Source organism: Sus scrofa, chromosome 18 (assembly GCF_054392235.1).
Source record: "Sus scrofa isolate SSC_HxYL_T2T_F1_AM1 chromosome 18, Sscrofa_HxYL_maternal_Yorkshire_Landrace_v2.0, whole genome shotgun sequence".
Classification (NCBI taxonomy): Eukaryota; Metazoa; Chordata; class Mammalia; order Artiodactyla; family Suidae; genus Sus; species Sus scrofa.
In genome coordinates, this window is record NC_139400.1 from 29702013 (window position 1) to 29726899 (window position 24887).

The 24887-nt window shown below is 38.6% G+C and overlaps 2 protein-coding genes across 5 annotated transcripts in view; one reads left to right on the plus strand and one right to left on the minus strand.

The window, feature by feature from the left end:
• Positions 1-7268: 7268 nt before the first annotated feature.
• On the minus strand, positions 7269-8554 carry LOC110257623 (uncharacterized). Its single transcript, XM_021079290.2, has 2 exons — positions 8213-8554; positions 7269-8073 (listed from the first exon to the last, which is right to left on the minus strand). The coding sequence occupies exons 1-2, from the start codon at positions 8538-8540 to the stop codon at positions 8030-8032; spliced, it is 372 nt and encodes a 123-aa protein (XP_020934949.2). The 5' UTR covers positions 8541-8554; the 3' UTR covers positions 7269-8029.
• Positions 8555-8629: 75 nt separating this feature from the next.
• ZNF800 (zinc finger protein 800) overlaps positions 8630-24887 on the plus strand; it is a 52299-nt gene continuing 36041 nt past the window's right edge. For 2 of the 4 annotated variants that reach the window (XM_085005591.1, XM_021079289.2), the window contains exons 1-4: positions 8630-9283; positions 9782-9900; positions 15095-15190; positions 24026-24169. In XM_085005591.1, coding sequence (XP_084861717.1) covers positions 9840-9900; positions 15095-15190; positions 24026-24169 — 301 coding nt within the window. In that variant the 5' untranslated portion in view covers positions 8630-9283; positions 9782-9839. The remainder of the gene's footprint in view (positions 9284-9781; positions 9901-15094; positions 15191-24025; positions 24170-24887) is intronic. The other 2 variants (XM_085005592.1, XM_085005593.1) reach the window with 1 other exon arrangement.

The following is a 24887-nucleotide window of genomic DNA, read 5'->3' on the forward strand; positions in this document are numbered from 1 at the left end:
CTCCCTTCGGAGTTTTCATTTATTATTCTTGGTAATGTCAGTCAACTCAATAACATGACTTAATCTTGTGTCTTTCTAGCTCCTAACCTAAATCCTACTACCAAACTTCCAGCTCAATTGTACATTTAGTTTTTCAGCAAATCCAACTACTTGGGTATGTAAGAACTAGAAGGTTTCTAATGTGGATCTAGAGACCATAGTACCCATCTTGAAAACTGCAAAATGTCAGCTATTTAATTTTCATAAATGATTTTCAATTATTCAAATAATTTTATTCTTTTAATAAGTCACTGTTTATGCAAATTAATTTGTCTATATAAATTAATCATAGCAAAGAATATTCTTACATATTATGTATATTTGTACTCTGTAAATACAAGCAGGAATATATTTTGGTTTGGCTTCTCAAATTATGTAATTATGTAAATTGAGTTCTTATAAGTTGATAATCAAGATATTTCTGCTATATGTTTAATAGAAGGAAAATGTTTTTTATTTTAAAATAATTTTGACTCTTAAATTATTTATTTATTTATTTAAATTCCTCAAATGAATTTATCACATCTGTAGTTGTATAATGATCATAACAATCTGATTTCACAGGATTTCCATCCCACGGCCCAAGCACATCCCCCCACCCCCCAAACTGTCTCCTCTGGAGACCATAAGTTTTTCAATGTCTGTGAGTCAGCATCTGTTCTGCAAAGAAGTTCAGTCTGTCCTTTCTTCAGATTCCACATGTCAGTGAAAGCATTTGATGTTGGTGTCTCATTGTATGGCTGACTTTACTTAGCATGATAGTTTCTAGGTCTATCCATGTTGCTAAGAATGCCGGTATTTCATTCTTTTTAATGGCTGAGTAATATTCCATAGTGTATATGTACCACATCTTCTGGATCCACTCCTCTGTCGATGGACATTTAGGTTGTTTCCATGTCTTGGCTATTGTAAACAGTGCTGCAATGAACATTGGAGTACATGCGTCTTTGCGAGTCATGGTTTTCTCTGGATAGATACCCAGGAGTGGGATTGTTGGATCAAATGGTAGTTCTATGTTTAGTTTTCTGAGGAATCTCCATACTGCTTTCCACAGTGGTTGCATCAATTTAGAATCCCACCAATAGTGTACTAGTGTTCCTTTTTCTCCACACCCTCTCCAGCACTTATTGTTTGTAGACTTTTGGATGATGGCCATTCTGGCTGGTGTAAGGTGGAACCTCATCATGGTTTTGATTTGCATTTCTCTAATAATGAGTGATGTTGAGCATCTTTTCATGTATTTCTCGGCCATCTGTATATCTTCTTTGGAGAACTGTCTGTTTAGATCTTCTGCCCATTTTTGATGGTGTTGTTTGTTTTTTTGGTATGGAGCTGCAGAAGTTGTTTATAAATTTTGGAGATTAATCCCTTGTTCGTCGATTCACTTGCAAAGATTTTCTCCCATTCTGTGGGTTGTCTGTCTGTGTTGTTATTGGGAAAACTATTTAATAGACATTTTACTAATGAAAATATACGAATGGCAAATAAGTACATGACAAGATGGTCAGCATCAGAATTTGTAGGGAAATACAAATGAAAACCACAATGAAATACCACCACATATTCCCTAAAATGGCTAAAACAGAGAACACTGACAATACTAAATGTTGGTAAGAATGTGGAGCAACTGGATCTCTCACACGTTGCTGATGGGAATGTAAAGTGATATGGTCACCCTGGAAAAAAAATTTCTTTTTTAACTTTTTAGGGCCACATCCATGGCATATGGAGGTTCCCGGGCTAGGGGTCGAACAGAGCTGCAGCTGCCAGCCTACACCACAGCCACAGCAACGCAGGATCCTTAACCCACTGAGCAAGGCCAGGGATCGAATCTGCGTCCTCATGGATGCTAATAGGGTTCATTAATCACTGAGGCATTTTGGGAACTCCAAAAATTGGTTTTTAAGTTAACCATATACTTACCATATGACCCAGCAATTCTAAGTAGCAAAGAGAAATGAAAACATACATTGACAAACAGTTGATACACAAATGTTAATAACAGTATTATTCATGGTAGCCAAAAAGCTGGAAACAACTCAAGTATTCATCAACCCACAAATGAGCAAAGAAAGTGGTAAACCCACACAATGGAATAATAACTCATCAATAATAAGGAATGAATCAATATGGATGAATCTCAAAAACATCATGCTGAATGAAGTAGCCAGACAGAAGATATAGACATATTGTGTAATTTCATTTTTATGAAATTGCTAGAAAAGGCAAACTGTAGAAACAGAAACATCAGAGGTTGCCTAGGCCTGGGAAATCACTCTTTAAAATTTTTTAAAAATATATTTTATAGGGGATTTCCTGTCGTGGCTCAGAAATTAACGAGTCTGACTAGGAGCCATAGGTTTCGGGTTCAATCCCTGACCTTGCTCAGTGGGTTAAGGATCTGGCATTGCTGTGAGGTATGGTGTAGGTCGCAGATGTGGCTTGGATCCTGTGTTGCTGTGGCTCTGGCGTAGGCCGGGGGCTATAGCTCTGTTTAGACCCCTGGCCTGGGAACCTCCATGTGCTGCGGGTGCAGCCCTAGAAAAGACCAAAAAAAAAAAAAATTTATACACTGGGAACTATGTATGGTCACTTATGATGGAGCATGATAATGTGAGAAAAAAGAATGTATACATACATGTATGTGTAACTGGGTCACCATACTGTACAGTAGAAAGATGACAGAACACTGTAAACCAGCTATAGTGGAAAAAGATAAAAATCATTATATAGGAGTTCCCGTCGTGGCGCAGTGGTTAACGAATCCGATTGGGAACCATGAGGTTGCGGGTTCGATCCCTGCCCTTGCTCAGTGGGTTGATGATCCGGCGTTGCCGTGAGCTGTGGTGTAGGTCGCAGACGCGGCTCGGATCCCGCGTTGCTGTGGCTCTGGCATAGGCTGGCAGCTACAGCTCCGATTAGACCCCTAGTCTGGGAAACTCCATATGCCGCGGGAGCAGCCCAAGAAATAGCAAAAAAAAAAAAAAAAAAAAAAAAAAAAGACAAAAAAAAAAAATCATTATATAAACTTAAAAAAAAAAGAAAAAAGAAAAAAATATTTTATGGCTGAACCTGCAACTTATGGAAGATCCTGAGGGGTCAGGGATTAAAATCCAAGCTGCAGCTGCAGCAACATCAAATAACCCACTGTGCCAGGCTAGGGAGGAACCCACACTTATGCAGCAAACTTAACTGCTGCAGTCAGATTCTTAACCCACTATGCCATGGTGGGAACTCCTATTTTGACATTTTTATTCAGAAAGTAAATGAAAGCATATTCATGAAAATAGTAGACTTCATATGATTTATAGGGAGTCAGAAATTGTACTAAATAAACTCCATGAGGGCAAAGATTAACGTTTTTTTGTCATTATACCTTCCATCCTAATCCCTAGCACTGTTACTGGCATATAGTAGGTGCTCAGTAAATATCTCTTACATGAATGAATCAAATACTCTAATTCCAGCCTTGATATCTGTAGAGAATAAACTAATGATAACAGGTCCCAGTGTTAGCATTAATGGGTGAAATTGTTGATTTGTGTCCCAGTTTATGAAAGAAAGCAGTGAGTAAAAAATATAATCTAATTTTGAATTAGGAAGGCTAATAAAATCTGGTTTCTCATTGCACGGTTCATATAGGAAAAGTTTATTCTGGTTTATTATATTTTGAACTATGAATTCAGAGGTATGAAGATTTGGTTCAACCACCAGTCATTTTTGCACAGAGTCTTGGTTGGAAATAACTTCAGAGTCATCTTTTAAAACCCAGTTTTTCACCTAAAGTTTGAATCCCCTCTACAATATTTCTGCCAAGGGTCCAGCCAAGGTTTGGGGGCATTTATTACCTCCTGAGGCAATCCATTCCATTTAAGGACAGTTTGGTTAGAAAACTCATTCAATTGGATTGAAATTGGCCTTCCTTCGCTTCTCACACCCAGTAAGGATGGGTATGTAGACACATATGTTTCCTTTCCCTTCCAACACCCCCTACGTATGTGAAGTCTTTGGCTGGGTGAAATTTCCCCGCTTTCTACAAACACTCCGTGTAGGACATGATTTCATATCTCTTCCCTTTCCTAGTCATTCTCCCAGGAATGTGCTCTGTTTGTTTATATCTCTTTTAATGAACAGTGTCCAGACAAAACCCAGTATTTTAAGTATGGTTTATGTGCATGCAACTCTGCTCCTGTCAAATACTAGATTTCCAGATAGCCAGAAGTGTCCCAGACATTTTCTCCTGGGAGTGTGGTGACAATTCCTATGAATCTGCAACAAGTTTTTTGTCTCCCTCACGTTAGTACCAGAGGTAGAGCATTTTCGACTGGGCAAAGTGATTTTTGTCTAGGTCACATAAACAACCACCAGGGAGGAGTTCCCTGGTGTCTCAGTGGGTTAAGGATCCAGGGGCGACTCAGGTACACTCTACTCCCTCGTCCTTAAAGTAAATATTTTAGGTAAAGCATTATCATCTTTCTTCATATTATGTTATTTGTGCAGTGCTTCGGTGGTTAGTTCTACAGTTGATAATAGATCAAGAGCTTATTGTTTGTCCTTCTAAATCAATTTTCCATGACCCTTTCTAAACTCTCAACATCTATTTTGGCCCATAATCTTATTTATAAATAATTATGAACTTAATTGTTTGTGTTGTGAAATTGCCACATCATAATCAAAGCTAGCAAAATCTGGACCGGAGTACATAGTTCCTATGGGAATTATAATTGCTTCTCCTTGCTATTAGGTTTTTACACCATGTTTTAGAGAGATCTATTAGCACAGATGGGAAAATCTTAAAGAAAGCAACAAAATGATGAGGAAAGAGAAGGAATCGCCAAACTTCACCTACATGAGGTTTCCAAATTGACCCGATTAAAGAAATGGTCTGATTAATGTTTCCTTGTTTTGTTGTTCTTAAAGGCATCATCAAGCATTAAACAAAAAAGCAATCCAGCAGCTTTAATTAGCTAGTATCATTCTTGAAATAATTATATATTGCGATAGACTGCATGCAAGATCATGATAATTATTCCCGTTCCTTTTATACACACACACACACACACACACGTATATATGTGCGTGTGTGTGTATATATATTTATATATGCATAGCCCTTTGAAATGTGGCTTGACTACTCCTCCCATCAATATGGGAAATTTCTCTTTCTGGTTCCTGCACATGTGCTGGCCTTTTGACCTACTTTGATCAACAGAATGTGGTGGAAGTGATGTCAGGTAACTTTTGCTTCAAGATGTCTTGCAGTTTCCACTCTGTCCCTGTTTGGCCTGCTGCCACATGATGGCACCCAGTCAAGCTGCTGACTGTGGCAGCTACATGCATGATCCCAGACAAGGCCAAAGAGCACATAAAATGGTTTTACGGCACTGGTTCTAGGGTGGTTTGCTATGCGGCATTAATATATGCGTGTATATACGGATGTGTGTATATATCTATACGGTAGGATTCTCCAGCCTTGAAGATGAGAGAATATTTTTAAACTGTAAAGTGTCTTAGGTTAATCATTAGGATGTACTTCTAGACTTTAAAGGATCAAAAAGTTCCTTAAAGCTATACTGATGTGTCATCTCGGTTGCTGCAGTGAATAATGAAAGGGAAGACAAATGATTTTTCTGTGATGGTTTGTGCACAATGTTTTTAGAGGTGGGGTGATAATTCTAAACAGTGTTCAAAGTTTCTTTAAACTCTAGAGCCCTGTGAAATTCAATTGAATTGTGATTTTTGCAACTCCATTCCATTTCGTGAACTCGCATGTATAATTTTAGTATCTTTCACAAATGACAGTATCTACTGGCTCATCTTTCACATACAATGTGACCCCAAACAACTGTGGTAGTGGAGGCAATCCAGTTTAGGCAATATAACATAATGGCTAAGGTCGTGAGTTCTAGAGCCATACTGCTTGGATTCAAATGCTGGCTTAGGAGTTCCCTTGTGGTGCAGTGGATGAAGGATCCAGTGTTGTCACTGCAGAGGCTCAGGTTGCTGCTATGGCTCAAGTGCGATCCCTAGCCAGGGAACTTCCACATGCCATGGGCATGGCCAAATAAATAAATAATAAAAATAAATGCTGCCTCAGCTATCAGCTTGTAATCTTGGTGAGTTCTCTAAATCTTCTTTGCCTCAGTTTCTCCCCCTGAAGAATGGAAGGATAACAAAATCTCATTGGATTGTTGATAGGATTTAATGAGTTAATGTGAATTTAAAACATATCAATTGCTCAAAACATGTCAGATACTAGAATTGTTATTTTACAGAAAGGAATTATGTAGGTCCTAGACTCAGTTCTTTTACTATGTGACATTCAGCAAACCAATTAACCTCTTTGGGTTTCAGTTTCTTCATCTATAAAGTCAGGTTTACTAGATAACTTCCATGGTATCTTTTCATCTTTAAAATTCTATGATTCTTAGTGTTCAATATTTGTTCCATCCACATGGCACATTCCAATCTTGTAATTCCAATTTTTCCTTTTTTTTTGGCCAGGGATCAAACCCGTGCCACAGCAGCGACCTGAGCCACAGCAGTGACAATGCTGGATTCTTAACCACTAGGGTACCAAGGAACTCCTTCCAACTTTTCCAAGATTGTTCAAAGCTATTTCTATTAGTAAGCAATTTGGGGGACCACTTTGAAGTATAAACACTGTATTGACTCAGGAAACTAAACATTTTTAATTCACATCTGGTTGGCAAACATAACTCTCACATATCTGAAGCAATGCCTTTTCAGGTTTATTAAAACTTAAAATTATATGCTCATTTTTTAACCCATGATAAATTTGCTTATTCAAGTAGGAAAAGGTCCTCCAAAAGTGAAGAAATGATTTCACCTCAAATTTCACCAAAGATCTCCAGGAGTTAAAAAGTCACCAATGGAGTTCCGTCGTGGCTCAGTGGTTAACGAATCCGACTAGGAACCATGAAGTTTCGGGTTTGATCCCTGGCCTTGCTCACTGGGTTAAGGATTTGGTGTTGCCATGAGCTGTGGTGTAGGTTGCAGACATGGCTACAATCCTGCCTTGCTGTGGCTCTGGCGAAGGCTGGCAGCTACAGCTGCAATTAGACCCTTAGCCTGGGAACCTCCATATGCTGCAGGTGCAGCCCTAGAAAACACACACACACACACAGGACAAAAAAATCCCCCAAAAATTCCAGTAAGGGTCACATTTAAAATTTTTTTTTTGCTTAAGCATATTGCATACAATTAAATATTTTAAAATGTGACTTTTATTGGCAGCATAACAAGCACCATCACGTGGAGGTGTTTATTTTACATTGGTTTATGAATTGCCGCATTCCATTACATTTTAGTTTGCTGTTTTACGATGCTTTTTGACAATGGGGCAGATAAAAACGATCAAACACACTGAAGTGATAAATTAGTGTGCAGAATGCATGGTACATGGAATTCCTTTTTTAAAGTTGATCATTTTTTTAATCATTTTCTGTCACGCCTGTAATAAAGCTGCTACAATCCCTCAGGACCTAGACAAATACTCCGTGCAATATTTTCACAGTAACAGATTTATCAATTACTAGGCCTACTACAAAATTAGCTTTGAGTTTTGAAAACACATTTTGGTTACTCTTTTGCTCTTCCAAAATACATCAGAGCCTATCTACTAAATTTTCTTTTTCAGGGATCTGAAAACTGGCAACTTAAGTTGGACAACGAACGTTTTCAGTGATTCTTGGGGGGACGATAAACGAAGCGAACGGGCTTTTTCTTTCTTAAAATTTTCATATTTGCTTCTGGAGCGAGAATCCCATCCTTAGGAGTCGGGGAGAAGGCGGGGGAGGTGGCTCTCCTGCCTCTGGGCAGCAGCACAGGGATTTGCTGAATTTGACAGACCACTGTGATCTTCGGGGATTTTCCAGGCAGGATGAGGGCGCAGAAGAGGAGAAAGAGGGCGTACGGCCCACGTGACCCAACTTTACTTTCAGGTTCCAGAAGTTGAACGCAGCTGCAGTCAATACTGATCTTCCACCACTTGACTGTTTTTCTCCCAAGGACCTGATTTAAAAAAAAAAAAAAAAAAAAATCCAAGTTCTGAGAGGCACACTTCGGAAACTATTGAGTTAAAAAAAAAAAGTTCCATTCGTTCCATTTATAAATGCGCGGATAAACTTTTTCAGAATCACGAATAATTTACAGTTTACGCATTTGCCAAGCCTCCTATAGTTTCCTCCCGTGCTTCTCCAAGCCTCCCTGTTTCGGTTCCACCGAAATAAGCGCGATAGCAACAGTTTGGTTGCCGGGCAGCCTGTCTCCCGTGCGCAATCGCCGCTCCAGGGTCCTCGCACTTCTTGGTCCTCGAGGTCCAAGCCTTCGGCTCCGCGTCCACCAGCAGGAGAACGTGTGGGCGAGCTGCTCGTCCGAGACTCATGCCGCGGGCTCCGCACAACCGACCGCGGTTCCCTCCCCGCGCAGGGTCGCGGCGCGTCGCCTCCCCACCGGCTGGGGCGCCGGGCCGGGCGCATGCGCGCGGCGCTCCCGGGCGTGCCGGCCACACTCCCCCCACCCACTTCGAGAGCTTGTCACTTCCTGCCCTCGCCCCATCTCCGTCCGGGGTCAGTCAGTCGCTCCCTGTCGCTGCCGGAGAGTCTCTGCTTCCCCCTTCCTACCCGCTCCACGGCGGTAACTCAGGCTCTTCGGAGAGGGGGAGACAGAGAAAGAGAGAGACTGACTCAATAAAGTTTCCAGAAACAACTGCTACTAAAAAGGGCCCGAGGTGGGGGGAAACCCCCGTCCTTCCCCGCCCCTCTCCAAAAGCCTGAGGGACCGTTGCAGGTGGAGCGGCGCTGGGGGGAGCCGGGCTCCGGCAGCAGCCGTTGCCCCGGCGAGGGGCGCCTCGGGTCCTGCCCTCTCCGGTTCCGGCTCCTTCGGTGGCGGCGGCGGCGGCTGCGGGGCGGTTCCTCCTGTCAACTGCCTGCGCCCGCGCGCCGCCCGCCCGCCCAGCTCCCCAGCGCGGAGGGACGCCGTGCGCCGCCGCCGCCGCCGTCGCCTCGGGCCGCGGAGGGACGTGGTGAGCTGGGCGCTTCCGCGTCAGCGCCGGCGGGGACTCTTTGGGAGCGCGTCGGGCCCGAACCCGGGTCCCCTCGCCTGGTCCGCGGAGGCTGCGCCAGGTGGGGCCCGAAGTCGCCTCCCACGCCAGGCTGTCCCCGCGGCCGCCCGGCCTGCCTGCCTGCCTTCCGCCTGCCAGCCGGCCCGCCCTTGGAGTTCAGTAAGTTGGGCGCACTTGGTCGGGGGGACGGGAGCGCCTCCGGGGAGACCCCGACGCACGTGCGTGGCGGGAGGGCGCGGCGTGGGCCGGCCGCGGGCGGGAGCGGCACCTTGGCCGCCGCGGCCGCCGCGCCCCCCGCCCCACGGGCCCAGACGCCGACCGGGGCCGACGCGCTCCGCGCCTCCGTCCCCGCGCGCGCCCTCCCGGGAAGGCGAGGCCGCCGCCGCCGCCGCCGCCCGCGCAGCCGGCTAGGCCCTCGCCCTGCGCTGCGCGCCCGCGGCTGCGTTTCCGGGTAGGGCGATGGAGCTCTGCGGGAGCTCAGGCTGGAGAAGCCTCGGTGCGTTTTTCGTTTTCGGTGCGAGAGGAAGAGGAAGGTGCAGGGCGGTGGAGGGGTGGAGGGAAAGCGGAGGGCAGGTGAAGGGAAGGTTTCTGAAAAACGCAGCCAGAGCCCCCCCAGGAAGTTCAGGGTGAGTGACGGGTTTGTGCTTCTTTCAACAGCCAAGCCGCAATGAAGAGCTTCTTACAGTGAAAGGAAAGTAGGTCGCGTCCACTGAAAATGCCTTTAAGGGACAAATACTGTCAAACTGACCACCATCATCACGGATGCTGTGAACCAGGTATACCCCTTGCTTCGCCAGTTACTTTGCCCTCCATCAGAGCCATGCTGCTGTTTCCTTCTGGTTTTCTTTTCCTCCAGCCCGAGAAGTCATTCCTAACTAAGCAGGCTATAATTTCCCCCAGCATAAAACCAGTTATGAAGGTAAAAGCTTGTACAAACAAGAGGTCTCCCCTTCTTGATCCCTTAAAAAAAGTACTACAAGTGTCACCTTCAATCTTTTCCGCAAGATCGATCACTCAATCCCTTTTGCTTTTTCAAGGCAGCCTGCAGTTAGTGGTATAGCCCCAGCCCCATGCTCTGTGAATATTTAAGACTGAAGAGAAAAGGGAAAAAATGGGTGGGAGGATGGTAGCATTTATCTTCGTGGAAGTTGTTTCATTTAAACTCTTAAAAACTAAAAGTTTGTCATGCTTAAACAGTGCTTACAGAGAGAATTTTGTACAAAGCCTAAAAACTAGTTTAGTTTGGACTTAAAAAGTTTGTTGAATTCAACTTGTTGCGAGAATAAGGTTTTGCTAAATGCAGCCCCTCTTTTAACTTTCTGGGACAGAACACACTATTGCAAAACCTGATTATTTAGGTAGAGTACATATATATATTTTAAGGGATATTTTATTCATTTATGAAATGAAAAAGTTGCTTTTTGGAGTCTCATGAAGCATATTAGAACACTTTAATAAATGTGATAGGGAAACTTTTTCTGCTTCTTAGAAGTTTGATGTGTTTTGTCACAAACATTTAGAGGTATATCTTAAAAGGGAATCCTTGAATACACTCACTCAACCACTTGAAGAATATTCTAATATAGTTCAAAGGTAGCTATTTATCATTTTTGATCTAAAAGTTATTAGCACTTTTTAAATACTTTTGCTTAGTTTTTGTTGGAGTATTTAAACTGCACTGTGTTCTTAGTTTTGTCACAGTAGAGTTAATGGGAAAAAATGCCAACATAAAGGAAGAACTTCTATTTGCAGAAAACTCCAGTACATATGAGAATAAAATTTGTACCATGACCCTATCCCCACTGATATTTTGGAAATAATAGCTCTGCTGATAAAACAGGCAATGGCAGGGATGGAATCCAGAGTCTCTTTACCTGCTCCTTGACCTAACTTTCACCATCCTTTCTACTGCATATTTTGTGTATTTGAAGTGAAGATATATCATTTATATTTTACCAAATGTTGAATGGATTTTGCCAGTTTTGAAGTATAAGGCTGTGAATGTCTTTTATACTTGTGTTCCACTGACTTATCTCATTTTTTTCTAAGAACATTTCAAGTTGTTTAAATTGAATTAATTAAATCATTAAAACTTACTTATGAGGAAATTTATTTGGGCGTTTCTTTATTTCTCTGATAATTCATTATTGAGCAGCTTAAGTTAGGAGCTAGGCACTGTTTAAGGCAGTGTGGATATAAGTGATGCACAAAACAGAGGAGCTTATTTCCTCATGGGACTTTTGAGCGGGAAGAGATAGACATAAACAGGTAAACAAATAAGATAATTTTGTGTGATTTGTGACCATACCTTATTGAATGTATTCTGGTAATTAAAGTTTTCTAAAGACTTTAATGCCTTTTTAAAGAGGTGTCCAGAGTGGAACTTTTACATAGGTATTGGAACTTTGCTGCTTTTCCTCCCTCATTAACACAAAGTCAGATAAGTTGTAGTAATTTGAAATTTTCAACTTTCTTTTGCCAGAAACTTTCCCCATGCAGTTTATTTCCCAGACCGTCAGATGAAAAGTAGTGTCTCTTTGCTTTCTTAGCTAGGAGTAAACACTTTGTGAGGATTTAGTTCAGTGGAAAGCTAGAAGCTCAACTTAGGAGTAGTTAATTGTCATGATTTCAAAGGAAGGTATGGGCCAGTCGGGGAGTGTTTGTTATGGTAGTTTTTAAAAGAGGACGCCCTGAGATGAAGGGGAGAAGATGACATGATGTTTGAGAAGTTCTTCTAATGGGTTCTTCTGAGAGGTCTGTCCTCTGGATTGTAGACAGGGAGGTGAGTTCATGAATGAGAGCACTGTGTACCTGAGGAGGCCTTGAGAGGATGGATCAATTCGTAGTGAAGGGTAGTGTTGTTATAAGCCTGTTGGTGTATGTAAAGTATATTCTTAGTTATGTTTTAAGCAAGTTTCTTTGCACAGACAATTTCAAACATTCAAAAGTAGAGAGAATGGTATAAGGAACCCCAAGTACCCACCCAACCTCATCAGTTATCAGTACTTGGACAATCTCTTCTCATCTGTATTCTCCCCTCCCCACAATTCCTTTCTCCACTTTTCAAATGCTCCCCCAGCCTCTATTATTTATAAGCAAATCTCTGACATCGTAGGTAGAAGGATCTTTTAAGAGGCTTGTTTTAAGGTAGAAGGGACGCTTACAAAAGTATTTTGTTCTGGGAAGTATGTTATTGGAAAATTGTGAAGAAAGTTGTTACCTTCTGAATGTGTTTTTTGTTTTGGCAGAAAGGAGAAGCAGTTTTTTGTTGTTGTTTTTCCCTAAATGGTCATGTAACCTCGTCTTGGGAAGGATGATAGGCTATATAAAAGGTAATATTATAAAACACTGGGAGTTCCTATTGTGGCTCAGCAGAAACAAATCTGATTAGTATCTGTGAGGATGCAGGTTCGATCCCTGTCCTCGCCCATTGGGTTAAGGATCCAGTGTTGCCGTGAGCTGTAGTGTAGGTCACAGACGAGGCTCAGATCCTGCATTGCTGTGGTGTAGGCCTCCAGCTCTGATTTGACCCCCTAGCCTAGGAACCTCCATATGCCACAGGAGCAGCTCTAAAAAGATAAAAATAAAAGAAAAATATGAAACACTAACATATAAAGTTTTTAAGGGTTTGAGAGTACGTTTTCAAATGAAGAAAGGGTATTTTCTTACAGTAGGAACTACACAGATGTAAATACCAAGTGAATGTGTCCACTCATAACTAAGCTAACCTGGGGTTATTTTGAATGGTGTCTTAGGATGTATGTGTATGCTGGTGGTAGCAGTGATGGTGATGGGTAACAAAATTTTGCTGTAGCTTTAAAATCAGACCTTGTCATGTGGAGGTGGAAGTTAGTGTGTTATAGGAAGATTTCTGGAGCACGTACCTAAATGAGGAAAGATGGCTCTGAGAAAAAGTTTCCATATTCTCCCTTATGTCATTATTCTTTTTTCATTCTTCCTTTCTAGAATTCTTACCATTTACAGGGCCAAACTTTGGGGCTTTTTACTTCTTTAAAGTTGTATAATTTCCACCCTCTCTTTTACAGTTATTATTTTTTTAATTAGTTGTTGGTTGTTACAATGTGCACATACTGAAAAGAGATCCATCTAGGCCAAATAAATGATACCATCAACCTATTTACAAGCTTCTGCTGCTGTTTCTCTTGGGGGGTTGAATTCTACATTTAGGTTTTGGAAGAGATTTTTCAGTTTTTGGTGTCAGGAAAAGAATTGAGTGGTAGATGATGATGATGATAATAGAACATTTATTAAGCCTTTACTATACCCAAGGCTGATTTAACCAGTTACCCACATTAACAAATTTAATCTTTACTCAATTCTGTGACTTAGGTACTTTTATTATCCCCATTTTAGAGGTGAGAACAGAGAGATCAGAGAGTATAATTTGCCTTAGTTGTATCTAGTAAATGACAGAAAAAGAATTTCAGCACAGTCAGTCCAGGTCTAGAGTCTTCTGTTTTTAATCACTACCGTTAGTGCCAGTGTCAGATGTTCTTGAAATGAGGTGTATTTCTGTGTGTTCTTTAAAATTCCCCAAAGTGTCTCTTAAAATTGGGAAAATTTTGCTTAATGGAGTGATTTGGTCTTGAGATATAGTTCCTCCCATTTTTGTACTCTGAACTTGAGAGTTGAAGCCTGAAAGAGCATCTAAGGCTGTGTCTACATGCATAGCACAGCAGGTTTTACCTGCCTTATCAGACAACTAGATGCTGTCTGAGCCCAGACCCTGAAGCAGTAGCAACACATGCTACTGAAGTACCTCTTCTTATCTCCTCACTCTGAGTACACGATCCTGGGTTAGGATGATAAGATATTATAACATATCCAAAAAAGAGATAATTAAAATGGCCAGTTTTTCTCTACTACAACTATCTCTATTTGATATCTGAAGGAAAATAGTTTTCCTTTTCAGTTACTTTCTTTCTTATTACCATAATCTAATTTATTACGCAGTTATACTGCCAATTAGGGGATTTTGGAAATCAGGGATGATGGAGACCTCTGTATCTAAAATAGGAATATTATTTTCACTTCTTATAAAAATATGTTCTTTCTAAAATGCATACATCCAGAAGCTCAGGGTAGTGAAGTATAAGGCAGAAAGTGAAAATCTCCCCTATAAACCCATCCTGACAGAAAGAACCTTTATTAAGTTTTGTTGGTATCCCACCAGACTTTTTGTGTTTATCTTAGCATTTATACATAGACATTCATATACGTTAAATTTCTTTCTTTCTTAAGCTATTGAAATATATTAATTGAGATCGTCATATTCTATAACCTGTGTTTGTTGCTTAACAGTACATTATCTCCATCCTTTGTTGCCATTACATGTAGATCTAGCTCATGCTGTGTAATAGCTATGAGGGATTCCGTTGTGGGGATATTTCATAGTTTATTTACTGTGGTTTCTTCTGAGAGACCTTTAAGTTGTTTGAAAATTTTTCTCAATGCTGCAGTGAACATTCTTGTACATCGATCATTGTGCACTTGACCAGTTCTTTCCTTAGGCAGTGGTTTTTGAGTTTTGCTCTCATAGTTGCCCAGAGAGCTGTACTAGATTGTCCGGAGGGTTTTGGAATGGTTTATGAGGTATGGCTAGGCTGTCATTGTCCTAGAATTTTGGTTAAATATAGTGGTTCCTCTTCAAGGTGAAATAAAAAGGCAAACATGACTAATACATTCTGAATAATACCAAAATGATAAGATCTTTTCATTTGAACCTAATGCTTGACCTTAACAGTCTTGATTTCACCTTGAATTGAGAAGAATTTTACTTTTTTCCCCATTAGTTCATTTTGCCTTGCAAAGGTAATGGTGAAATATGTACAAAAAAAGTGTGATTGTCATTAACATAATTATAGTAAACCATTGTTTTACTTCAATAATAAATGATTTAAATAACCCTTTTTTTGTGGGGATTGGGGTGGGTGTTTGTTTTCCATGTAGTTTATATCCTGGAACCTGGAGATGCTCCTTTGTTACAGCAACCACTACAGACATCCAAATCTGGTATTCAGCAAATAATTGAGTGCTTTCGATCAGGTATGAATGTTTTAGGATGTATTTTCAATCTTCACATAGTAGTTAAAAACTGTTTAGAAATCCTTAGAAATAATTAAAAAATAAAATGTATACACTGGTTTTCTTTATAGAATGCTTTCGTCATTTTAAAAATGATGAGTAATGTTGGGTTGGTTAGAGATTCTTTTTCAGTACTACTGTATATTATATAGTAATTTTAAAAGTATTTAGTATTGCCTAAAGAAGCATGTGATATATTTGCTGGTAAAGTGTCTCTTAAAGATTTATTGTTATTTTTTGGCATGTTGTTTATAAACTCTCAAAGGGCAGTATAAATTATACAGGGTCTTTATGAGCTTTGACAGAGTAGATTATTTACCCAGAATGTCTGAGATGTCCCTTGTTCTAGATTAATTACTTTATCATCTGTTTGTGTAACCATCTTCTACCTAACCTTGGAATTTCAATATCTTTAGTAGAGATAATATAGAAAAAATTTTGGCTTATTCCAACCCAGATATCTTCAAATACGTTTGCTTAGCTTCTCTTTCTATTAGATTACTATAATAATGGGTATATAATAAGTATATTTGTGCAGTTGCAATCAGTTCTTTAAAGTAGGTGTTGCTCACTGCATATAAATGATTGAGAACTGTTAGAACTCCAGTGTTATCAGTAAGGTCTTAGACTGCTGTGATTCTTAGGATCCAGTTATCCACCTGTTGCAGATTTGACTTCTCTGACATTGCAGACTGTTAAGTTGAATACGAACAAGCAAACACATGACTGATGGACACCTAAGTGGTGGGCACTTAAAGGATTAGTAGTCTTTTGTTATTACTTTAAAGTTTACTATATTTTAATGAAAAATTTCTGAAATTCAAAGGAAAAGATTTACTTGGAATCACTTGTTCTGTATTGACGAGAAGTTTTCTGAGATGCTTGTTTTTAAATAATTTTAAAGGGAAATAGTGTATATTTGATTTATTTTAGGATTCTAAGAAATAGATTGTTCTTTAATCTAAAATGAAAAAGCCTATTTCTGACTCTTAAGATTCATTTCTTACACTTTTCATATATAGTCTTCGTGACATTGCTTTTGTGTATCTTTAAACTAGTAAGTATTTAATGTGTATCATATGCCTGTGCTCATGCTGGGTGGTGGTATAAATGTATTTTGCTGTGTTTTTTGTTGTTTTTTACTTTTGGTGATTGCCCTTGGTTAACAGAAATAACAGGTCAAATTTTTCTATCGTAAGTACAATTAAATTTTTACTAATTAGAGATAGTATTTAAACATATTTCTGGCATAACAGAAGAATGGCTAGTTTGTATTTGTAGTGAGAGTTTCCGTTAGCTACTTTTTAGTATAGAGATAGAAATTTTTTTGTTCTTTTCTTGTATCATGGAAATGAAGGTAATTAGTCATATTCCTTGTTGTAGGTTTCTTTTTAAAAAATTCATCATGTGGAGGAATTCCTTTCATGGCGCAGCAAAAATGCATCCAACTAGGAACCATGAGGTTGTGGATTCGATCCCTGGCCTTGCTCAGTGGGTTAAGGATCCAGTGTTGCCGTGAGCTGTGGTGTAGATTACAGATGCGGCTTGGATCTGGCGTTGCTGGGGCTGTGGCGTAGGCCAGCGGCTACAGCTCCGATTGAACCCCTAGCCTGGGAAACTCCATATGCTGTGGGTGCGGCCCTCAAGAGACAAAAGACAAAAAAAAAAAATTGATCATGTGGAATTAATGAAGTTATTTTATTACTGCTTCAGTTTATTATAGTGTTATTTGATTTAGAAATTAGAATTGGTTCATTCATTTGTGCTTTGTCTTGTAAAAGATCCTGTACCCAAAATTATTTTTTTTTTAACTTTGGAAGGTGAATATTTAAAAATGAAAGTATGGGAGTTCCCCTTCACTCAGTGTAGTGAACCTGACTATTCATGAGGACACAGTTCCATCCCTGACCTTGATCAGTGGGTTAAAAGGATCGAGTGTTGCTGTGAGCTGAGGTGTAGGTCACAGACTCAGCTTGGAGCCCACACTGCTGTGGCGTAGGCCATTGGCTACAGCTCTGATTCTACTCCTAGCCTGGGAACTTCCATATGGTGCAGATTTAGCCCTAAAAAGACCAAAAAAAAAAAAAAAAAAAAAAAAAGAAAGAAAGAAAAAAGAAAAGAGAGTGTTTTTTCATTGTACTGTGGTCATATATGTTTTCTGTGTTTGCCATTTCTTTACTGTCTAAGCTAAAGAAAAGAGACTTTGAATATGTTTTTTCTTAAATGTCCCTGGCATGTTTGCCTTCTGAGCCTTTTTTCTTTTTAAGACAAATTTTGAAAATACTGTAATTTAAATTCTCTATGCACTCAGTCATAGAGATGATTTAGAAATGCTGAGTGGGTTAAGGATCCAGCATTGCCTTGAGCTGTGGTGTAGGTCGCAGACGCAGCTCGGATCCCGAGTTGCTGTGGCTGTGGTGTAGGCTGGCGGCTACCGCTCCAATTAGACCCCTAGCCTGGGAACCTCCATATGCCGTGGGAGTGGCCCTAGAAAAGGCAAAAAGACAATAATGATAATAACAAAAAAGGAATTCTACTTCATCAGTGTATCGCATAGCTAAGGAATTTCAGTTTTCACTATTATTTAAGATAGGAATCTCTCCCATATCTGGATTAATCTCAGGTCTCTTAAAGTAACTCTTTATCACTCAGCTGACTGAAATCTTGGGAGGATGAGGTGGAAGTTTGGGCCACATGACTTAGGGTCTAAAATCCCTTCTCATACTGAGACTCCAGTCTCACTCTACTCCGAAGCAGGCCTTTAATGACTCATCTCTTTCTAAGCTCTTTCCTTTACAGCTTTGTCACATATGTTGCATTTAAAGAGCTATCCTGGTGGTGTTTTATATCTGACAGATATTTGAAGGTAGAAGTCTGTGTTTTGCCCTTCTTAATCTTCAGAGGCTAAGCCAGCTTGGGCAGTAGTAATGTGTTAGGATATCTGCCTTTACTCGGATGGTTGTCTTCAACTCCTGTATCAGGTCTGCGTAAGGGATTCACCATCTCCTGCCTATACTGGGCTGTCTATGACCTGATATTAATTCCTGCCCAAGCAAGAAGTTCATCAAAGGCTGAGGAAGGAGTTGACTCATTTTTTAGGTCCACCAACCTCGTGTGTGCTGTACTGACTGCTGGACCCATTTTCTTTGCCTCACACTTCAGTTTTTGCTTTGTACTGTTTTCCTGGCTTTAAATTACAAACATTTCTTGACCTCTAATCCCTCTTTATTTCTATCAGCTTGACTTGCAAATTAGCTTGAATAGACTTTTCTTTTGGGGATAAGTAATATTTACTTGTGATTTAAACAAAAGTAATAAAGAGGTATAAAAGGGTATACAGAAATACAAAAATAAATCTCTTTCCTCGGGTAGCACTGCTGCATGGTTTGTGTCTTCTAGAGGCCTTCTATGCCTGTATAAGCATATATCCCTCACATTCTCCCTAATAATACAGGTGCTCGCTGACTCTGCATAGTTAGGTATCTTTGGTTTTTTAACAGTACATTCCTCTGTTGTTTGACATCTGTCCATAGATAGATACCTCATTTTTTTTTTTTAGAAGGCTGGCTGTTTTACCCCCACCTACAGATTTTCTACTCTGAGAGCCCTGATGGTTGGGTGACTTGAGACATGCTGTTTGCTCTGAATCCTGGCTTCAGGTACTACCTTGACTGCCCTGCCTTTTGCTTGATCCTTTCCTTGATTTTATCAGTCCTTCTAGGAGCACATCTTGTGACTCTTTGTCTTTAAATTTCCCTCATTTTTATTAACGTTTCTCTATTAGCTTTTATTTTAGCTTTCTTCCTTTCCTGACCTCTCTCCCCAAAGTGAAACAAAATTTTAAGTAACAGAAAAGGTGTACTTCCATGAGATGTTTATAAAATTGATTTGATTGAGGTTAATATTCTTTCTTAGTCTCTTAGTCTTCTGGTAGAGGCAAAGGAGCTGTCGAACGCCCTAGGGTTAGAAACAGAAAAAATGGGAAAAGGGAAAGGTAATCATTTCGTCCATTACTTAAAACTGGTCTTTAATATGAAGTTGACATCATTTTTTAAAATTCTTGAAATATGTATCCCCTCTTTTTACAATATTATACAGTTGACTCTTGAACAACCTGAATGTGAACTGAGCAGGTCCATTTATATGTGGATCTTTATCAGTAGTAAATATTACACTATCAGACGTTCCTTGGGTGACTGAGTCTGTAGATGCAGAACCAAGGATATGGAGGAAGTGAGTATAAGGACTGTAAGTTATATGCAGACTTTTGACTACGATAGGTGTTGGCCTCCTTAACTCCTGAGTTTGTTTAAGGTCAAGTGTATCATAGAAAAAAGGATTCTACCTCTAGAATACACTACTACTCTGTGCAAATAACAGCATCTATTTTGAATCTTAGGAATAAATTGTAGTGAAAAATGAGAATTGGCTTTGCGTAATGTTTCCTGTTGTCATTGTCTAACTCAATTTAAGTTTGGTTAATTTCTTAGAAGATTTTTTAATTTTTATTGTGTAAAGCAGCATTTCTTGCAGATAGTGTAAGCTGTGACTAGATAGTGATGCTTCAGTCCTGACTCTAAGCAAAAGCTTGGGATGGCAGTATGATTTATCAGAGATACATTGAGAAGTGGCATATTAATATGATGGATTTTATTTTTGGTAGATACATAGCAATCAGAGGAAGTTTAAAAGAAGACTGCATATTTTGGGGATGAATAAGAAAAATATGGATTTATTTATTTGTTGTTACATTCATCTTCAAAACATGTCGTCTGGGGCTATGTTTCTAGGAGAGCAGCTGTTTCTATTAGTCTGGGAATTTCTCAAGGGCATAGATGATACCCTCCACTTTCATGTCTCCAATGAATAACACTGTACCTGGTATTTAGTAGGTGTTCAATAAATGTGTGTTAAACTAAACAAAAGCTACACCATGTAGGCACTAAAATTTATTCTACTTATTAATGTAGTATGTAGTAGTGTTCCATAATTAATCTAGTAATTTTTTCTACCAACCCTTGTAGCTGGTGGTTTTAAGATAACAATTTTAATTTTCATAAGTTTTCTTAAATTAGGGATGATCAATTAGAAATTTCCTTCATGCTGGTCTTGTAATTCAGGAGCTGTAACAGGAATTATAGATTTGCTTGCAATGTTGGGATGATATTGTAGTTAAGCAGTCATCCTAAAACGGAGCTCATGTGTGCTTAAAAAATCATTATTGCCTTCACCTAAAAGGGTCATTGACTAACATATCAATATATTAAGGGAAAAAAAACAAAAGCTTATCTTTGTCTAGAACAGAAGAGTTAGAATTAATTTTATGTCACGTCAACTGACTACCTAGTATAAGCTAATGTAAAATTGAGTATAATTTCCTTTTGAAAAAAGTCTTTTAAACATTTTTATCAGTGTATACTATGTGTTTGGCATTAATTGATAGCATAGAATAAACCCTTGATGAGGTTTAACTAAACTTAAGTGAGCACCCATTCTGTATGAGAATCTGAAATATTCATTAATTAATTTTAGGCATCAAAAGCCCTCCCTCTGGAGGCCTGTTTTTTTTGATAGATACTGATTGATGGTCTCTATAAGCAGTATGTAGTGACTTCTGAGATAATTTAAAAACCTAAGGCAAGAAAGAGTTATTAATATAGGAAAAGGAATAATCAAGAGTAAGGCAGCATGGCGCGCTCTCTCTCTCAGGGTTAAGAGTTGTGGAAGAACTTTGGTTGCTGTCTAGATGACCTTGTCTGTTGTTGTCTGAGGTTATAGAAAGTTTCAACTGTTGACAGAGGCACAGTTGGTTGGCTGTGTCTAATTGTCAGTGAGCAAAGTAATTAGAAAATGGTAGCTGATTAGAATAAAGCCATTATGTCCCCAGGGGAAAAACAACAAAAGCTTAAATGGTGACTGAAACTAACTTAGGGAATAACTTTTGTCTTCTTTATGGAATGAGGACACTTTTTATTTTTATTATTTTAAAGTATGTGAGCAGGATTGGAAAATCTTTCAGGTCCTTTTTTTGACTTTCCAATCAACTTTACCTAAACTTTTAAAAAAATCCTATTTATTGGGAAGGTTTTCTTAAAGATATCTTCTCTGTCCCCTTTGAACTTCCAGTTTAATGGGGATACAGAAAAATAACAAGATAGCAGGATAACATAGTATCGATGTTAGGGTGCTCTGGGGGTATCAGCGAAGAATCTTAACAACAACAACAACAAAACCAGGAGGGGTCCAAGAAGGCTGCCTGGGGGAAGTGACATCTAACCTGGATTCCAAAGGATTCTGAAGTGAGCCAGACCAGGGAAATGGGAGAATGTTATAGGCAGAGAGAAAAACAAAAAACAAACAAACAAACAAACAAAAAAAAACTGGTGAAGACCTGAAAAGTAAGTGAGAGAGAGAGAATTTGGTGAATACAAGGATTTGAAAGAAACTTGATATGCCCAGATCAGCACAACAATGTTTGTATCTGTGAGTGTGTGTAGGTGGCATGAGAGTGGTGGAGCATTTGTGATTGATAACTAAGATTGATTAGTCAAGGTTAGAGCCAAATACTTTTTTTTATTTCCAGTGCATATTGGGAATAAATACACCTGCTCTACTGAATAAAAACTAACTCTATAACTAGGACTAGAGAAGAAATTGATAGGTTTTTTTTTATGATCGATTGGGAGAAGATGGTAGATATGTCTGATTTGAGGATGCAGTCTTATATTTTTACAAATAACTTTTTTAATGTGTAATTTCGTATTGTACTTTCTAGTTAGACCTTCAGTAGAATTCTTAAGTTAAACTTAGTTCAAATTACTTCTGTATTCTTTTTCAATCCCTTTATACTATCTTTAAAGGTAGAATTGAATTTGTAGTGTGGGTCTAGCAGGTCTTTTAATTTAGGGTTAAAATGTGCAGAATTTTCATATGTTTTCTTCCAATACACCCACCTATGCTTACTGAGCACTATATGTAGATCAATTAGAGAGGCTCATCTGAAGTATTTCACATGATCGGTCTACTCTCATGGTTTGTTACTCGTGACAAATATGAATTAAATATATTAGCAGTTTATTGCCAGTGTACTTTGTAATATGAATGTACTAGAGAAATGTGTGTGTGTATGTGAACTTACTTTTATATAAAGAATAATATCCAAGCAATCCTTTGAATCTTTTAAAATATACGTTTTCTGATTTTGCAGTAAAATGGTCTAGTGCAATCTTGATTTGAATTTGGGAAATGGAGTTATTTCATTACGTATAATTTTTTTTCCTCAGAAACCCAGATTTATAATTTAATTCTCATATTTTCATTCATAATTCTCCAAGATAGGTTTAATTTGACGTGTTTCTTTTAAAAGATAAATCAAAATGCCAAAATTATATAGCTCTTTAAGGCTACAGAACTAGATGATGCCAGAATTGAAATCTCTGAAGACTTAGTAAAGTTCTGGTAATCTTTTTGTAGTAGAAATTTGAGGGCTGCCCTGTCTTCAAAATGATGATAAAATGCAACATGATGAATACAAAAATTAAATGTAAACAGATTGCAAAAGATTGAATCAGAAATATTTAATGTTATGGACCCTACAATATTAATTATGCTACTGAGATTGTGTTTATTCTCTGTTAGTCCCAAGCTTATTGTATGGTGGAACACTATTCACATAGTCTTAAAGGTATTTTTCAGGACACTTTTGTTCTTTTTCTCTTTAATTCAGTCATTATTGTTATCTTTTTTTGAGGAAACTAAAAGCTTATTAAATAGTGAACACTGCAGATCAATTTTATCAATTTACCTCTGTCAGATACCTATAGGAAGTAGTGACAAAAGACCTTCCATTTGTGTGTTATTCCTGGTGGATGTTTTTATTTTAAAGATTTAAAGAGTACTTGTTGCCATTTATTTTTTTCTCCACCTTTTTATCTGCCTCATAATGCTTAGATTTCCTAGATCAGTGGCATTTCTTCAACAAATATTTATTGAGCATTATTAGGGCTGAGCACTTTGTAGCTGTAAATAAGACAGGCTTGGTCTTGGCTGCTTTGGAGTTACAGTCTAGTGGAGAAGACATGCTTTAAACTAGTAATTATATCAGTATTTAATTAATTGCAATTAGGGTAAGTTTTTAAGGGAGAAATGCTTTAAATAAATGTCTGGTGGTAGTAAGAGGCCTAGCAACATTCAAAACCATGGGCAAGGATTCACTACCATCACACTAAATGGCTATCATCCCATGTTGGCCCAGAACCTGAAGTACTTTGAGCTGAATGTAAAAAGAAAGTCACAGGCAATCCCATGACACAGTTTTGACCTTTTTTAAGGATCAAGGGGAAAATGTATTGCTTCATAGTCACTTCCAAGTGGGAAAGAGCTAGAAGAACCAGCTACAAAAACTTGGGTGGGGTGGCGTTTAATTCTTCTGTCCTACTCCAGATCCACTGAATCAGAATCTCCAGGAGTTGGTCATGTGTATCTTTATTGCGAGGTCATTGTGATGATCACCTAGATGTTGGAACCATTATTAAGATATCCCAGGAATTGATTGGCTGCTGAATTAGAAAAAGACCGCCGATTTCAACTGTCCTAATCCAAATAATAGTAGGATTTTGCTTATTAACTTGGTTTATAACTTAGTTCTGGGTACATTGTGGTAGACATTGGCAATGCCTGTATTTTGTTTTTAAAGAGTAAAACTACGCTTTTAGATTGTCAACAGTGATTGCCCAGTTTAAAAGTCTGTATTAAAGTTATCTTTTATGTTAAATTTTCCTTTCTTTTTTCTCTCAGGAACTAAACAACTTAAGCACATTTTATTAAAAGACGTGGACACTATTTTTGAATGTAAATTATGCCGCAGTCTCTTCAGAGGATTACCAAATTTAATTACCCATAAAAAGTTCTACTGCCCACCAAGTCTTCAGATGGATGACAGTGAGTTTTATTCATATATTCAGTTATGCATTTTATTATATGTTCTTATACTGCAGTTATGCATTTGTGTTAAAATAGTATTAATATCTAGTTACAGATAATTTGGTAATGGAGGATTAAATAAAATAATGTTATATTCAGTTTCTTAAATAGATACTTTCATATCAGTGCTTTTCATTTGGTTTTGCTAAAGATACATGAGGTTAGATTTATGAGTATATTTACTTATATTAATATATTGGATATTATTTGTGAATGTTTATATGGACTATATGGTTTATAGTCAGGATTTTTGTAAGTTAAAATATTAATGCCTGGTGGGGGTATTGGTATTTTTCCTCTTTACTACTTTAACAACTTGCTACCGGATAGGACTGATCGTTTACTTAGATTCTCCTTAAGTAAATGAAAGGGTGGAAATTGAACAAAGAATGAATGAAGAGTTGACTTTGGAGGAACATAGAGAGCATTAAAAAAAAAATTTGTATTTTTCTAGTAATTTTTGTGTCTTGATTTGAACATCAGTTTTTTTTTTTTTTTTTTTTTTAAATTTTATTTTCCCACTGTACAGCAAGGGGGTCAGGTTATCCTTACATGTATACATTACAATTACAGTTTTTCCCCCACCATTTCTTCTGTTGCAACATGAGTATCTAGACATAGTTCTCAATGCTATTCAGCGGGATCTCCTTGTAAATCTATTCTAGGTTGTGACTGA